The sequence below is a fragment of the Mytilus trossulus genome, chromosome 5 (assembly GCF_036588685.1).
Source record: "Mytilus trossulus isolate FHL-02 chromosome 5, PNRI_Mtr1.1.1.hap1, whole genome shotgun sequence".
In the NCBI taxonomy this organism is placed as follows: Eukaryota; Metazoa; Mollusca; class Bivalvia; order Mytilida; family Mytilidae; genus Mytilus; species Mytilus trossulus.
The window spans coordinates 62,119,186-62,137,446 of NC_086377.1; the positions used below are offsets into that span (position 1 = coordinate 62,119,186).

At 30.3% G+C, this 18,261-nt stretch overlaps 1 protein-coding gene across 1 annotated transcript in view; it reads left to right on the forward strand.

The window, feature by feature from the left end:
• Positions 1-18,261, forward strand: part of LOC134718163 (multiple epidermal growth factor-like domains protein 6) — a 43,150-nt gene that overhangs the window by 14,518 nt on the left and 10,371 nt on the right. Inside the window, exons 3-12 of the mRNA XM_063580653.1 lie at positions 609-729; positions 4,385-4,452; positions 5,935-6,278; positions 6,963-7,050; positions 7,622-7,728; positions 8,794-8,830; positions 9,466-9,560; positions 11,477-11,602; positions 14,695-14,730; positions 17,569-17,711. Coding sequence (XP_063436723.1) covers positions 609-729; positions 4,385-4,452; positions 5,935-6,278; positions 6,963-7,050; positions 7,622-7,728; positions 8,794-8,830; positions 9,466-9,560; positions 11,477-11,602; positions 14,695-14,730; positions 17,569-17,711 — 1,165 coding nt within the window. The remainder of the gene's footprint in view (positions 1-608; positions 730-4,384; positions 4,453-5,934; positions 6,279-6,962; positions 7,051-7,621; positions 7,729-8,793; positions 8,831-9,465; positions 9,561-11,476; positions 11,603-14,694; positions 14,731-17,568; positions 17,712-18,261) is intronic.

Below are 18,261 nucleotides of genomic sequence, written 5' to 3' on the forward strand. Positions count from 1 at the left end.
CCAGCTTGTTAATAAAGATCAGATCGATTAATTGCCTTATAAAACAATTTGGAAACGAGTGATAATTTTAAGATTCAGTTAGGTACAAGGGAACTACCTGTATCTCAACGTTTTACAAAGTATTGAATTAATGTGGTGCTTTAATTATTGTCGTACAGTATTTATTGATCTTTGCAAAGAACATATATTGACTCTGAATTCCAATTTATGTGTATACCGAACTCTTTTCCTATGAGTTGCTTTATGTTGTTTCATAATTCTTTCTATCTTTATTTCTTGATTCAATGAAGCTGTTTTACGTTCATTTATCATGTAAAACAACAGTTCTTTCGTACGGAAAATACATGTTTAATCATAGATTTGTTAAGCTATATTAAATATCGAAAATGAAAGATGTTAGTCAGTTTCTATGTAAGCAATTATAATGTGTTTTAAATTCATTTAATTACAAAAACTTGTATTTTGGATTTCTATGTTCTTTATCAGTCGATCAAGTCATAACAATAATTAATTTTTTAGTAAATCTTATGAAAGTAAGTCTTTTGTCTGCTTATCTGTTAATGTATTGTTTATATGTTTTTCATTTCTATATTGGTATATTAACCTAGGTACAACCATTGAAGATGATACTGAAGTAGATATAGCCATTGTAATTGGTGCAACGATAGGTGGCGCTGTAGTATTGTTGATCATCATGATCATTGTATGTTGCCACTGTCTTAGGAACAAGTAAGTACATAATCATCAGAAAGACCGCACTCCTAGTTGAGTTCAAAGGACGCGCTATATGTCTTCATTAGACTCATCAATGGTATCAGGCTTAATATGTTGTACACAGGACGCGCTTAATGTCTACACAAGATTCATCAAAGACACCAGGTCATTTTTTTTGTACGTCAAAATGCGTTTGGTCTATATAAGACTTACTAGTGGAACTCGAATCAAATCAAATCAAATTAAGGACAAAATCAATTACAGAGTAAGAGAATTAAAAACGAAAATGTTGACCAAATATGACTGGAAACTATATGTATAGATTTATTCTAATAACATTTGATAAACAGTCAAATAAGCTGAGACGTAACATTTTTTGGAAAAATAAGTAAACGTACAATTGTGTATAAATAAAGGCAACAGAACTATACTGCTGTTCGACATTCATAAATCAATAGAGAAAAAAAAAATCGAATTAGAAAAACTAAAACTAAGGGAAACGCATCATATGTAAGAGAACTACGACACAACAGAAACACAACATTAAAATATAACACACAGAGAAAATAACTATAATATAACAATGGCCATTTCCCTGACTTGGTACAGGGCATATATAAAAGTCAGTAAATGTTTTCGAAGATAAAAATTGCTTTGAATTTCACTTAAATTTACACATTATGCCGCTTGTTTTTACTTTTAAAATGTTTTACATTTCCATATCCAAATGCTTTTTATAGCGTATTGCACGGTTTTGATTTTGCTGTAGCCTGACATTGTTAATATATGTGTTAATTTTTGTTGTATAATTATCTATTTTGTATTCACATAGTATGTCCTTATTACTATTTATATCAAAGTACGCTTTTGCATTTTTCTGACATGAACCTTTGACAGAAATATTAAACGGACGGTATAAGAACAGTTAAATTACAGAGAATCAAATGATCATGTCTTGAGTTTACAAATGCAAGGACGGTATAAACTATACGTTTTGAAAACATAAATAATATTTTATATTGAAAAGGCATATTTTGTTGCATTATTATCTTCTTCATAATCGTACCTCATTTCCATATTTTTATATCACAATAGATTTTTGCATTTGTAAGAAATGATATTTCGGTACGGATATTAAGAGGATGGTAAAAAACAGTTAAATAACAGAGGATCAAAAGTTCAACACTTAAAAAAGGCAGACTGAAACTTTCACTGTTGGAAAACTTTCAAAATTTTTAACATTGAAAATTCACAATTTTACTTGTTTCATTGTTGGTATTTCACATGCATCTTCTTATATCAAAAGGTATTTTTGTGTTTATTCTAAAGAAAACTTTGGCACACATAAAGATGAGTAGAAAACAGTAAAATAACAGAAGATCAAAAGTTCATAAGTTTATAAGGAAGACATAGACTATCACTTTTTAGAAAAATTACAAAATATTTAACATTGAAAATGCACGTTATTATTTGTTTCATTGTTATCCTACCGCATCTTCGTATTCAATATCGAAATATATTTTTGCATTTCTCATAATAAAGGAGATATTGATAGGACGGTATGAAACGCATAAATACCAGAATTTAATCAAATCTAAGTGTATAAGGAAGACACAAAATTTGACCTTTGGAAAATATACAAAATGTTTAACATTGATTGTCTTCCTAATCGTATCACATTTCCTTATTTTTATATCACAATATATTATTGCATTTTTAATAAATAATACTTCCGTACAGAAATTGAACAGGACGGTATAAAACAGTTTAATTACAGAGGGTCAAAAGTTCATCAGTTTAGAAAGGCAGAGTTAAACTATCACTATTTGAAAACTTTCAAAATTTTTAACATTGAAAATTCACAATTTTACTTGTTTCATTGTTGGTATTTCACATGCATCTTCTTATATCAAAAGGTATTTTTGTATTTATTCTAAAGAAAACTTTGGCACACATAAAGATGAGTAGAAAACAGTAAAATAACAGGGATATCAAAAGTTCATAAGTTTATAAGGAAGACATAGACTATCACTTTTTAGAAAAATTACAAAATATTTAACATTGAAAATGCACGTTATTATTTGTTTCATTGTTATCCTACCGCATCTTCGTATTCAATATCGAAATATATTTTTGCATTTCTCATAATAAAGGAGATATTGATAGGACGGTATGAAACGCATAAATACCAGAATTTAATCAAATCTAAGTGTAAAAGGAAGACACAAAATTTGACCTTTGGAAAATATACAAAATGTTTAACATTGATTCTTCCTAATTGTATCACATTTCCTTATTTTTATATCACAATATATTATTGCATTTTTAATAAATAATACTTCCGTACAGAAATTGAACAGGACGGTATAAAACAGTTTAATTACAGAGGGTCAAAAGTTCATCAGTTTAGAAAGGCAGAGTTAAACTATCACTATTGGAAAAATTTCAAAATATTTAACAGAAGAATTCACGTTTTAACTAGTTTCATTGCTGTCATACCACATCTTCTTGTTTTTATATCAAAATATCTTTTTGTGTTTATCCTAAAGAAAACTTTGGCACACATAAAGATGAGTAGAAAACAGTAAAATAACAGAAGATCAAAAGTTCATAAGGTTATAAGGAAGACATAAACTATCACATTTGGAACAATTACAAATATTTAACATTGAACAGGGATTAAAATATTTTGGAAAATTCACAACCATTATAATAGTACGTACAAGTTTAATGACCATTTAAATTGCGGATAAACACAGTAAATAATTTCATCAACGCATGAAGCTGATGCAAAACGACGTATGTGATCGGAACTAAAACTGATTGACAATCTTTATATGGCCTTTTTTAATAATTGAAGTGCTACTGGTGAGGAGTAGTAGACGTAATACGCGTATTGTATAACATTTTGATAATCCTGGTACATGTATCTAGGATGATTATGTATTGAATTGTTTTGTTTTTTTACCTTCCAAAACTGGCGTATAAAACTATCAGCCAGGTATCCCTGGTGGTTGTTTTTTCTCTCTCGAACATACGTCATCACATTTGTTTCAAGAAAAAAACACCAAATATTAAAACATGTGACGAACAAAGTGTAAAGTAACACAAACGGTTTTCTAAACAATGATTCAAATACCCACAGCACGAATATAATTAAAAGTAGGGGATCTATTCTTTGACTCGCCTTCGTAGATCATCACCCTGTAATTCGGTAGTTATCGTTTTAGCTGTTTATCATATTTGTTTTTTGCTTATTGATTTGTACATAAATCAGGCTCGTGTAAATTACTTATACTTGTCATTTCGTTGTCAATTATAGTTTTTAGGCGGGATTGGTCTTGCCTACTGTTGAATGATAACCTATAGTTGCAAAAACCATTTTGTCTCTGGTTGAAATTCATATTACACCTTCTTATTTTAATTGTCACTACTTAAAACATTAACCATCAATGAAAACACTTTTTTTAATATCTAATTGATGCACTAACAAGTCAATTTTTAATTAATGTTCAGTGACTCTTACTTTGCCTTTTTTTAATAAACATCGTTACCCACAAATAGTACTATCCCTAATTTGACTTCACAATTCTTAATATCGGTTTTAAAAACCTTGACGTAATGACTGTTTGTAAATGTGTCTTTTTCAAAAATATTATTTTGGTTTCAGGGACAGACATGATAGAAAAAACGGCAGTGACGACGTATTAACACCTCATTCAGATGATTCTTTGGAAGGTTAGTCATAATTTAACTGTCAAAAAAGGCAACAGTAGTATACCGCTGTTCGAAACTTATATAAATCGATTGAGAGAAGAAAAAAACCCGGATTACTAACTAAAACTGAGGGAAATGCATCAAATATAAGAGGAAAACAACGACACAATAGAAACACAACATCAGAATGTAACACACACAGAAACGAACTATAATATGACAATGGTCATTCTCCTGACTTGGTACAGGAAAATGGTGGGTTGAACCTGGTTTGGTGGCATGCCAAACTCCCGAAATAGGACAGAGAAACAGACGAACAATATCTAACAAAGGGTACCAGGTTTGAACATTTCGGTGAATATTGAAACAGAACATGATAATAGTTTCTTATATATGAAGGTTTACATTTTTATCCGATTGTTCGAAGTCACATTTACAGATTTCGAAATAAAACTTAATGCTCTTCATGGTCATGTTGCTTGAAATGGTCTACGGGATCAACCTATATTTCATCAAATCCAATTGAAAGTATAAAAAAGGATAAACACCTTATAAATTGCACGCTTCCATTTTGTCCGCGCAATGCCGATTATTTAGAAACAAATTATGCATTGGAATCAAAATATTACAAAAAAGGACATAGATAAATACTAGTAGCCAAAGTTAACTTATGAATTTTATCGGTAACTGTTAGTTTAAGCAAGTTATGAAGACCCATAAATGGTTCCTCGTCACAATGATAACAGATGAGATAGGAACTAATCTTCAAAGATTTGCATATCTAATGGATTACATTATTATAGAAAAGAAAGTAGAACCAATCGAAGTTATATAAATACATTACAGCTGATTTCCTAATGCTTGTAAAGTAAAAGTTTGGTTGGCTTGCTTGCTTTGTTTGTATAATTGTTTATTCAAGCTTTGTAAATAAGATTGACATTTTTAAACAATTTATATAGGCATAGTTTAACCTGAATATATTATATTTGAATTTAATTGGGTGTTATCCTAGTGATTTTACAATAAACAAACAAAGCAAGCAAGCCAACCAAAGTTTTGTTCTACATGCATTAGGAAATTAGCTGTAACGGAAGACTTCATACTTACATTTAATACGTCTGATAATGTTAAGATAATCAAAGACCGGTATGTTTGTATAGGTATGAAAGTTCGTAGCCAAAATGACCTTAAGATCGTAGTGAAATTCATCGAAGGTCCAATTAGCTTAAGGGAGTTTTGAACCTCGGTTTCCTAATTCCCCGTTTCAGAATCTAATGCATTATGGATAATATTTGCTAAAGCGGACACCAAAACGTCGTGATTGATTAGAAATGTCATAAACAATGTAAATTCAACCAATAACGTGACCTTATTTTGTTTGGGTACGAACAATGAGATTACCCATAGTCCTTTAGATTCTGTAAAGGCGAATTGTTTTCTTAATTTTTATTATTTTTCTAAAACAAAAGATGACATTATTTTTGTTTATGGTTTGATATAAAGGAATAGACAATCACCAGTTTGCCAGTTATGATGAAATCAAGAAAGACGATTGGGTGATGCGTAATACTATACGCTATGATACGCCAAAACAAAATGGAACCCTTCACCCACGTGGTGGAGAGGCAGACGCACATACGGATTATTACGATTTCCCGCCACCACCACCTGAAAAAACTGTTGCAGACATAAATTCAATTTCCTTTACGACAGAGGGACTTCCTCCTCCGCCTTTAACTGTGCATTTCAGTGACTTTGACGGACGAGAAGGCATTCAAGTAGAGATGCTCCCTCAATATGTGGAATACATGCTGCATAAGGACAACGCATTCGAATCTGAATACGATGTAAGTTTGCAATAGAACTTTTATCTGTTACCGTATAGCGGGTTTTTTTGCGGGTGTAACATTTCGCGATATTCATTGAATAAGGTATACGAATTAGTTTGGCGACTTATATTTTAGCAGATTCAAAACGTTTATCAATACCTTTACATGTACACTTTTAATTGGCGGAAATATTTTGCGATTTTGTTATATCCGAGAAAATAACCTAACTTAAAGGGTTCTTTCCGAACAGCTCAAACAGATCAAGTTACAATCTTAGTTTGTGTGAGCCCAGTCAAACAGTTAATAAGCAGGGAACGCAATGTAGATCAAACAATTGCGACACAATTAGCATGATAGTCCATCAGTAGTGCTAAGTATTTACTGATGTTCAATAAGAACATGATACCGCTTTTTTATGCACAGCTTATACGAAACACAGAATTTTCAAACAGAAAAGGGCCTTAGTAGATTAGCTTGAAGTGTTCACGGTAAAAAAAAATGAATTTCAACCAAAGTTCCCATTGCCATGCTGATGTTCCAAGATATTATCCAAAGCTGCAATAATGAAACAAATGATGAATAACGTTTCTTGACCTAATGTATGCTTTACAGTTTTTTACGATGCAAAGAAAAATATCAGACGAGAAGATAAAACAAACGACATTTTCACATGAAATTATTTGTTTACTTTGTATGTTTCAGGGTTTACCACATGGACTTAAACATTCATATGACATAGCTTTGAGACCTGGCAACAAACGAAAGAACCGATACAAAAATATTTATGCCTGTAAGTCGACTTAATATAAACATATGTAACATATAAAATACTAATAGTAACCATAAACTATGTAATGGTGGTCAGTACAGAGGCACTCAATCAATTTGATTTGACCACTGCAGCAATTGAAGAAACATAATGTGTCGGAAATATTTCAAAGGAAACATTATAATTAATATTTTTCAACCACAAATCAATTTCACGATTTAACTGCACATACATGCAATGATATAGTTTTAGTTTATGTAACCCTTTTATTTATATTTCGACATATAACAATTGTATTTTAACAGTGTAAAATTATTTATAAAGATGTGTCAAGAAAAAAACCCATTATAAATGTCCATACGACGGAAGTGCTTCTCTGATTTTACCATCATCAGGAACAGTTAATCTGAAATTTGAGGGTCAGGGATATAATAATTCGGAAAATAATAAAATCTTTATGCCCAAAGGGGTCATAAGAATATTAAGTCTTCTTATCTGAGGGAACATGAACCATATTTTTAAAAGTGCTAGAAATGTCTTGTTGACCTCCTGGACAAAATAAAAATTTCATACTTTCAAATCAATTTTGCAGATGACCATTCCAGGGTAGTTCTACAACCGGAAGTTATTGATTCTGAAGACGGAAGTACTTATACAACGGTTGATAACTCTGATTATATCAATGCGTCATACTTTGATGTAAGTATTGCGCAAGACAGTTAATGGGAAATAATATATGATTAACATACATATTTTTTGAATTCGAGCGTCACTGACGAGTCTTTGTTATACGAAACGCCCGTCTGGCGTAAATACAAAATTTAATCCTGGTATATATAAGGAGTTTAGTCTATCTAAAATGAGGGTACTTTTTATATGGCCTTCCAAATACCGTTTCGATCCCTAACTTCACTGAAGAGACATTTATTGTCGAAATCCGGATCTGGTGTACTAAAAAAATATTGACACTTTTTGACAATATTGGCATAACATCGTGGCCACAAGTATATTTTTTTTCTGTTTAGTATTAGATTTATATTAAGATCCATTCTGTTACATCTTGTGATCAATTGTATTTGGCAATCGCAAATGGCAGTCAGCAGGGTTAAAGAACATCAGTTGTTCGACCTTTAAGTCTAATGCGTTTTGTTTAAATATACTTTTTCACTTTTTTGGTCTTTTGGAAAATGATTTTGTGCTATTTTTAGACCCTTCTACAACGAAATTCGTTTTACATGCACACGTATAAAAATTGCGGTTTTTATCCAACGCAATCATAGGTTTGAACGTAGTTTTCAATTTAGACTCGATTATATTTTTTTCTTTTTGGCTTGTATCATATTTTCCCTCCGGTTTATATAATCCGTTCATCCTATATTGACTCTTAAAATTCAAGAGTCTATCTAAAAATGAGGGTACTTTTTATATTGCCTTCCAAATAGCGTTTCGATCCCTTACATCACTGAAGAAACATTTATTGTCGAAATCCGGACCTGGTGTACTAAACAATTATTGACACCTTCTGTTTGTGGCATAACATCGTGGCCACAAATATTTTTTTTCTGTTTAGTATAAAATTTATATTAAGATTTATTTTGTTTTTAGACCCTTCTACAACGAAATTTGTTTTACATGCACACGTATAAAAATTGCGGTTTTTATCCAACGCTATCATAGGTTTGAACGTAGTTTTCAATTTAGACTCGTTTATGAGTTTTTTTTATATATATAAATATAATACATTTTCATATTTATATTTTACAGGGGTATCAAGATCCCAGAGCTTACATTGCATGTCAAGGTATGTCACAGTGTGGTTTTTTTTCTTTCCTGCAGAACCGAGATTACTTTTTTTTAATATTATGGACATACATCTTATAACAATTTGGAGGTTCATACAGCACGGGAAATATGAAAAGAATTTAATGAGAACAATAAGTTTATCCATGTAAAAATGTACAATTACACAGGTAAATGTAACATACGTATTTTTTTCCTACTTCCAAAACTGTTTATCAATTTGTTTCAATCACAGGGTTGATTTTTTTGGAAATACTTAGGCTTTTCTACCTCAGACATAGATTATCTTAGCTGTATTTGGCAAAACTTTTAGGAATTTTGGTCCTCAATGCTCTTCAACTTCGTACTTTATTTGGCCTTTTTAACTTTTTGGATTCGAGCGTCACTGATGAGTCTTTTGTAGACGAAACGCGCGTCTGACGTTTATGCTAAATTTTGTCCTGGTATCTATGATGAGTTTATTTGCACCTATCAAAACACCTGCGATCACATCCATTTGGGTCGGGCAGAATATTTGTATGTATGGTTTAGTTGATTTGTTCATCTTTGTATCGTCTTTCATTTTTATCATGATGTTGTTTATTTCTCTTTGAGTTATGAAAGTCATGTTTGGTACTTACCTCTTGTTTTTAACAGGTCCGACAGATGAAATGGTGGATGACTTCTGGAGGATGGTTTGGCAGCTAAGGATACAAAATATTGTTATGTTAACAAACCTAATTGAACTTGGGGTACGTATGATACAACATTGTTGACATGTTTTGTATTGTATCGCAAACATATATATGTCACAAAAACTGTCTAAAACTGTTAATTCCGTCGATATATCGCGATGATATAGTGTAATATGACTGTTTACATCATTTAAGTTTGTCATTACAATTTGAATATTTAACAAAAAAGAATACAGTTCTTACTATAACTATTGTTTAGTTTGATAGGAATTAGTGGTTATTTATGACAGGTTGTATAAGCATAGGTTCGTATTTGTTTTGGTTCTTATATTAATTATACATGATATGTGTTTCAAAGAATTGGTTTGAATTAGCAGCTTTTAAACAAATCTTAAAGTTAAATCGAGTTAAATTTCTGATAAATATCATGACACTATGTTAAATTGGATATTATTCATAATTGATAACAAAAGTCTATCCAATATACAAAAACTTACAAATTTCTGTTTGTTCACGCATTGTAGTAAAGATAACGGAATTTGATGAAACTGTCATACAAGTGAGAGGTTTAGCGCTAAAAAAACAGGTTCAATCCACCTTTTTCTGCATTTGAAACTGCCTGTACCAAGTCAGGAATATGACAGTTGTTGTCCATTCGTTTGATGAATTTTGTCATTCGTTTTTGCCATGTGATTAGGGACTTTCCGATTGAATTTTCCTCGGAGTTAAGTTTTTTTGTGATTTTACTGTTTAAAAATATATATATGTAGGGTGATGTTCAGGACGATTGCCAATTAGAGGTAACACAAATCAATTGTTTAGTGACCAACTAGCATCTTGATCATTGCTTAAATCTCCATCTATAGCTTTCCCGTAAAATCTAATAGTTTATAGTAAACTAGGAATTGATAATTAATTGACAAAAACATGGTTTTAAAAGTGTCGTGTTTGTCTTTTTACAAAGTTTTCTAAATGAAAACAATTTCAGCATAGTATCTTACTATTTAAATCCGTTTTAACGGGAGGAGATGTGCATCAGATTTATAAATATCAACAAATTTGTTTGTATATGCATTTTCGGTTGCCATTAAGTATCTTTATTTGATTGGTTAACCTTTCAACACATACAGCTCACTTTTAATGATTCCTGCTACTCGTTTAAGGACCCTTTAGAAAACCAGCGTTTTAGAGTTTCTGCGTGATTATGCAGCCCTGGCTTTAATATTAATGGTTTGAGCATTCCTGTTGAAAGTAAGCCCAGAAAAACTGTTTGCAAAAACGACATTTAAAAGATTTATTTTCATATTATTTAAATAGTTCCTTTTGTTTTCTAAAGGAAGGGTTTTCCTTTTTATGTAAGAGTAATTATTATAATGTAGTTCTTTCTCACTAGATTTCCCAGCAGCTTTGCTAGAATTTAAAAGAAGATAGAGTGGCATTATTAGCATTGGTGTATATAAAATAGAACCCTTTAACGCTATGGATAGTCAAAATCTACTATATTTTACAGAAAGGGTTGGCGCAATTTGGTTATTTAATATGATATAGTTACCATAAAAGCTTCAAAACAGGAAAACATGTTTCTTACATTGTAATCAGATATATTCTGATTCTTCTATACAGTAGAAATAAGAAGTTAAACACAAGTATATACCATCACAACAAACGTGTCGTATATTTGCCGTTTAAGAAAAAACAATTTAGATAATGAAATATGCACTCATTTGGTGACCATTTTGTCGCTAATTACTTTTCTTTTAGTTTTCATGTTATTCAAATAAATGATTCGATTTACAAAAGGGCTAAAATGAGGAAAAGCTGTTTTTACAAATAAAATAAAGCTAACACCAGCAATTGTTAAACTACTAACATTCTTTATTATTATTTTAGAAAGATAACACTTATCCAAGAATATCAAAACTTTCCATAGTATTTAGATAAACTACTGTAATTTAACAAAATTATCATTGCAGCAAATAAAGTGTAAGAAGTATTGGCCTGATGAGAACAAGACTGAGAGATTTGGTAATATATATGTAAAGTTTGACTATCAGGAGACTTTTGCTGACTTTATACTCACCAACCTCATTGTCACAAAGGTATGCTAATGATATAAAATGTTTACTCGTGATAAAAAATGTTTACTCGTGATAAAAAATGTTTACTCGTGATAAAAAAATGTTTACTCGTGATAAAAATTGTTTTCTTGTGCTGTAAAATGTTTACTCGTGATAAAAAATGTTTTCTTGTGACGAAAATTCAATTTATGATAAGGCAGTTATTGCAATCTAAAATTCGAAATGGAAATTCTGCCCTGGTTGCTTCATTTTTGTTTCTATAAATATTTTTTTACATGTTTGAAGGTCATAGAAATATTTTATATAGTTAAGTTTTAAATTCTGAGAAAATATTGTGTGTTTTTATAACATTTATCCCTTATTGTATATGTATATGAAAACGAACGACCGTGATTGAATATCATATCTTGTAGGACATTTTTTCAGTATTTATGATTTAAGAGCGGTCATTCTAAAAAGAAAAAGAAATGAAGTATATTTAAAAACATATTTGTTGTTATTTTGCCTTCATTCTAGAGTATTCTTCATGTGAGTGTTTACATGCGCACAAGAATGCGTATAAAACAACCAATCTTACCCTACCTTCGTATAGATACAGCTTGTATAGTTAATCATAGGCATCTTAAAACTCACGAACTTCTGTCATTATGTATCGTATAAGCTAAAAGTATATCTATAACTGTTGTACCAATTATCATTCACTGAATAACATGCCCTGGTCTAAAAGGATATTATGCAAGGAAAACTACACTTTATTTAATAGCATGCCCGTGTTTAATTCAATAAATTGTACATGAAAACTAAACATACTACAAATACCAGACACAGCCTTAACTGGAAAAATGGTACAAAAAATACGTCACTCTATACAATAATTGTCTATGTCTTATTAATTTGTAAATAAGAAATACACTCAAATTTAGCAGGATAACAGTTAAGGGTGTATACCTTATTTCATGGAAATAACTCCTTAAATCAGTGACGCGTTTGTAAAATTCAAGTTTCATCAATATATTTTAATCATTTATCTGACGCAGATTGGAACTTATCAAAGTAACCTAGAAGCTTAGAACAATTTTTGGAATATGGTTGACAAAAACGTTCTGATGATTGAAAGACTTATTTCTTTTAACGTAGGTCTACCTCCTTAAAAATGTTTCTTTGATATATACGGTCATCTTAGTATCTTCAAATCCTTTAACTACAAAGTCGTCGTTTCTTTCATAAGTCATACAGTTACGTAAATTTTAAATATTCCGTAAACACTTAATATACTGTGGATTCATTACTAAACGTTGGATAATAATTTTTGTGGATTTTGTGGAAACAGGGAAACCACGTACGTATATAAAAATTCAACGAATCGAAAATTGCTTTATGCATACTTTTGGAACAACACGGAATTAAGTATCGACAAAAAAAAGTTTTCCTCAATCCAAGAAAATTTGTACCAACGAAAATAATGAATGCACAGTAATTGAAAATAAAACCAGGCATGGTAGCTCTTGCAAAAGGCATGTGATTATAAATGCGTTGGATACCTGTAGGCAGTACGTAATAGAATTTAGTAATTTGCTTTCAAATAGATTGATCCTGAAAATATCGACGCCAACGAAGAACAAACAACTACTGAAGTATACATATTTTGTTTCAATATAAACTCGTGAAGAATTTGTGTGTATCTATTTTATATGTTCTTAGAAACATAGTATATTAGGGAATTAATTTAATCGTAAATCATATCAAAAGGCCGTAAATGCGTTGGTTCACAAAACTTTTATTTATTGTGTTATGTTCATTTGTGAAAATATTTTCTAATTCCTATCGTTGTTTTTGATATGTTAATGTAAAGATTAAGTACATTTTTTTTAACTAATAGCTTCTTGTATTGTAAACTATTTTCAATTATGATGATGTTGTGTGCATTTCATATAATTAAACTAATTGGTTACTTGTTTGACGAGGATAACAGTTAATCTTTAACCATGTATCCCATTAATAGATTAAAAAAAACGTGACACACAAATTGTTGACGAGTTTATCGTACGTGTTGGATTTGGTTTAAAATAATAGTTCAATGCTCTCTAAAACAAATGCCTTCCATTTTAGATTTCATTTCAGAAACATATTATCTTCATTGATTCCATATAACAATAATTAAGCAAACATTCGTTGAGTTATCAAAATATATTCAAATGGTTTTATAGAATTTCTGCCCAAAAAACATTCATTTTATGTAAGTGCATGGAACTTGTTAAAATAATTCGTGTAGCATTTCAATTTTTATAGAATTGCAAATTTAAAATGGAACGAGCAAAGAGCTTACTACCGTTGCATAGGATGATAAAAATATGTATGAAAAGCTTATTAAACAGTAGATAAGGGATGGTTTTATACTTTTTGAATATGACTAATATACCTATATATGATTTACAAAGCATGATTTAAATATATGATAAGCAACTCTCATTCACAAAAATACTAGTAACATTTCAAGGGTGGATTTTCGAACTCTCAGCCAACAACAGCATTCCTCAATCTCAATCATTTTTTTTTTATTTCGGAGTATAATTTTTTTTTATTTGTTCTATATTATCCTTTGCTTTATTTATTTTTTATGTAAACCCTCCCCCTTCTTTAAGCCTTTAAGAATGCAGATAATAAAATGTGTCAATACACGTGAGATGTTAAATGTCAATTGTTATTTACGTAAAGGATGAAACACCAATTGTAACACAAACATATTGAACTTACTCTAAATTTTCATTGGGCATAATCGCTGTTTCTTGTTGTTTTCGAATGATGGCTTCAAATTGTTTTGTCTTTTTCTGTCCATTCAACAATCGAGCTTTTCCCAACTCTTTATTGCTATCAGTTGAATTATTTACAATGCAGTACTCCAAGATATTTTGAGTTTGATATATATGGTATGAACACTTTTTCATATTAAAATCCTTTGGACACATTTTTTTTTTTTGCTGACCTGTATTCCATATCCATTGCTGTTTTCCGCGCTTGTCGCCTGTACTAAGCTTTATCACCAAGAAAACTACTCACAATTGTCGGACTTGTTTTATAGAATTGTTGTGTATATTTGGTTATCTTTTTTTTAGAAATCTCTCAGGTGGAAAGATAGCCGTGTACATGTTGTAAGAACCTCACGAATACTCACTAACATTATCTCTCGAATACTTTCTATCGTATTTATTGCGTAAAAGTTTTTACCTCACTGAATTATTGCTTTTTACAGATGCGTTTTGGAAATAATTAACCTTTATTACTTTTTAAGACGTTTTTGCTGAAATATATACACGGATAGAAGCTTTATTGTAGTTTGAAGATTAGAAATTTATTTTTTTTTAGAAAAAATAAGGTTTTTAAAAGTATACATTTTATGGAAACTTATAAAAAATATGAAAAACCTTAGTTCTTGCTTATACTTATTTGTAAATGCGGTAAAAAATTGTTTTAACCTCTAAGGTAAAAGCAATTACTTGTACAAAGTATATGTGCCAATAACCACTTTATTCAAGCTACTAGTATATCTTTGACACAGTTTGATAAGCATAATAATTTGTCATGGATCGTTTTGATCTCAGTTAACGTCAGTAATGTATTTTTTGTTTTCCGTATCCATTTGCGTAAATCAAAATTTAGTTTTAAGTTTGTAATTTATCACTTGTAGTAAATTATAATGTTGTATTATGCAAAGCATAAGGTAGAAAAAAAGTAAAGTTTAAGGGAACATTTCAGCTGATTATTAACATCTTGGGTTGAGGATATTGATATACTGTAAACCAACTAATTTTCGCGAGCCATTTATTTTCGCGACTTTCGCGAGTAGAAAAGTATCGCGAAGTTAAATCGTCGCGAATATGTAAAACTTGGATCTTTCCTAATTTAACAACATCAAGTTAATTAGAAAATCGCGAAATTAAATTGTCGCGAAATGGACTCAAAAGGGCTAAACGCGAAATAAAGTATCCGCGAAAATAAGTCGGTTTACAGTAAACGTTATTTCTGTCCCGTATATTGACTTTCATCATCTTCAACATAATCACCAAACTGAATTCAGTTATATATGTATATCATTGTTACATTGAATTTAATTATTTGCAATAACGTTGCATGTGACGTCATACATATGCCTGAGCAAATACTCACTGGATGATAAACATAAACATATTTACTCTTGCATGTTGATGGAGCTATGAATTGATGTTTCAGAAGAAATTATTAGCAGACATTTGATTTTGCTCATTTATACACATGGCAATCGTTAATTTTTTTTCAAGACGTCAAATTTCATTAAAAATGATAGCTCTAATGTTGAAGAAGAATGTATTGATAAAGACAATCACAAAGGATTTAGGAGTAAAGCAAATAAGCAAATAGAAAAATATGTAGTTCTTTTTGAATAAATCTTATGCTATATGATTCATTAATGCTTATTAGCGTCTACGCTTTAGTTATAAAATAGCCACTGAAAATGCGATCATGGACAATGTGACAGATTTAGTTGTTCCAGGTTTGTCCATGAGGTTTTTAAATGAGATAGGTTTTGTTGTTTACATACGGACTTGCGACAAGTGTTCATACCATATGTCTAGTAGCTTTCTTCGTACATTATAAGATAAGTAGTTGAAATATTTCTTTATCTTTTTTATTTATTTTACTGTTAAATATTTTGTTTGGTTAAAAGCAATCCTATTATTTAGCAATAATTTAATTTTGGATGTAACGCGTCTTCTGAATGGCTGACGTCGTTTTGTTTATCATATCATAGACACAATCTAGTCGTGTGACCATGACATCATCAACGTTTTTTCACGATTTACGCTGGTTTAAAAATGGAATTTTAGAATTCAATTATAAAAAATAACTAATATTTTTTTCGAAAAACATAAAAAATATTACAGTCATTCCTTAAATACTTTTTGCAATATTACAAATCAATAATAACATGTTAAAGGCATCCCAAAGTTATAACCTTATTACACACGAATATATATAAGCATGACTTCATATATTATCCCATGATAATAGCTGTACCTACATTAACTGCTTTAATATCTTAGTTTAGAGATTATAGTATCGGAGTTGTTCTATCTTTAGAGTAGTTGAACTTAAATGTATAGCCAGTATTAAGTGAGTTGTGAAAAATATTTAAAGAATAATATCATTCATTTTTAAAATAATGAAGTTTTCTATTTTTACGGTAAAAATGGTAGTTCATAGTAGTATATATGAATATTAGAAAATGTGCCATCTTATTCAGAGCTAAATGGATTTTCAAACATTTTTGTAGTACTTTATTAGTAGATGTTTCCTTAGATACAAATAATCTTCAGATGACTTAATATGTAAATATTGGTGAATTCTCAACTATGTCTATGTTTCCTTAATCTAATCTCTCTCAAAGTCTATGCATTCGGTGATGGATATTCTTTTATTTTTAAAGAACCATTTAATACTATTAATATTCAAGAGTTTCTTTAAAACGATTTTGGCTCTTGTCTTTTCATATAAAATAAAAGTTCATAGATTTCTAAAGCTGAAAAAAAAAATTCACATTATTTTTTTGCCGATTCATTTATCTACATTTGTCTTCAAGAAAGTAGATATAAAAAGATGTTGTATATATATAAATGTCTTTACTGACGTTGAGCAGAAAAAAAATTATCCAAGATGACAGGCTTATAATTGTGAAACCAGACGTTTTCAAAAGATTCATAAATAATAATATTCGAATAAAAAAAAAATACTTATAATAAAACTTGACAAAATAGATATCAAGTAATTATTCTTTGTCTTTTTTCTGTTTTGTTTGTTTTGTTTCTTTGAATTACATGAACATATTCCTACTATGTGTTGTTGGTCTTCTGTCCCTTCAATAGGAATTATTATAACAACAATATTATATTAAATCAATATATTTATGTTAAATAAGACGATAGATCTAAAGTACATCCCCTTACGTATTGTAGGATAATGCCAGGCTCCAGGTCAAACATTTACAGTTTACGTCATGGCCTGATCGAGATGTTCCTAAATATGTTACAACACTTGTAGAGTTTCACAGTAAGGTCAACAGTCTGCGTCATGAAGGACCTTTATTGGTTCACTGCAGGTAAGAAAAAATCGAAACATTTCTGGTTTTTCCCACCTAGGGGAATTACGTTTTATGGTCTGTGCGTTTATTCGTCCTCCCGCACGTCCGTATGTTGACAGATAGTTGTTGATAAAGTTGAATCAACTTGAAAATTATTACACATGTTTCATGTGTGGTTCTTAACAATAAATTTTAAAAAGAGAAGGATTAATGCTCTAAGCGGGAAATTGAACCATCGGTTTAATAAAATTAACGGTACAAATTTTCTTGCACCAGATGCGCATTTCGACAATACATGTCTCTTCAGTGATGCTCGTGGCCAACATATTTGAAATCCAAAGCTTATATAAAAGATGAAGAGCTATAATCCAAAAGGTCCAAAAAGTATAGCCAAATTAGTGAAAGGAATCAGAACTTTGCATGAGGGAAATACACTCCTTAATTTATTATAATTTGTAATATTTTGTAACAGCAAATTTTGAATAACACAAAAAATCCGTATTTTCATGCCAGTATCGAAGTACTGGCTACTGGGCTGGTGATACCCTCGGGGTTTAATAGTCCACCA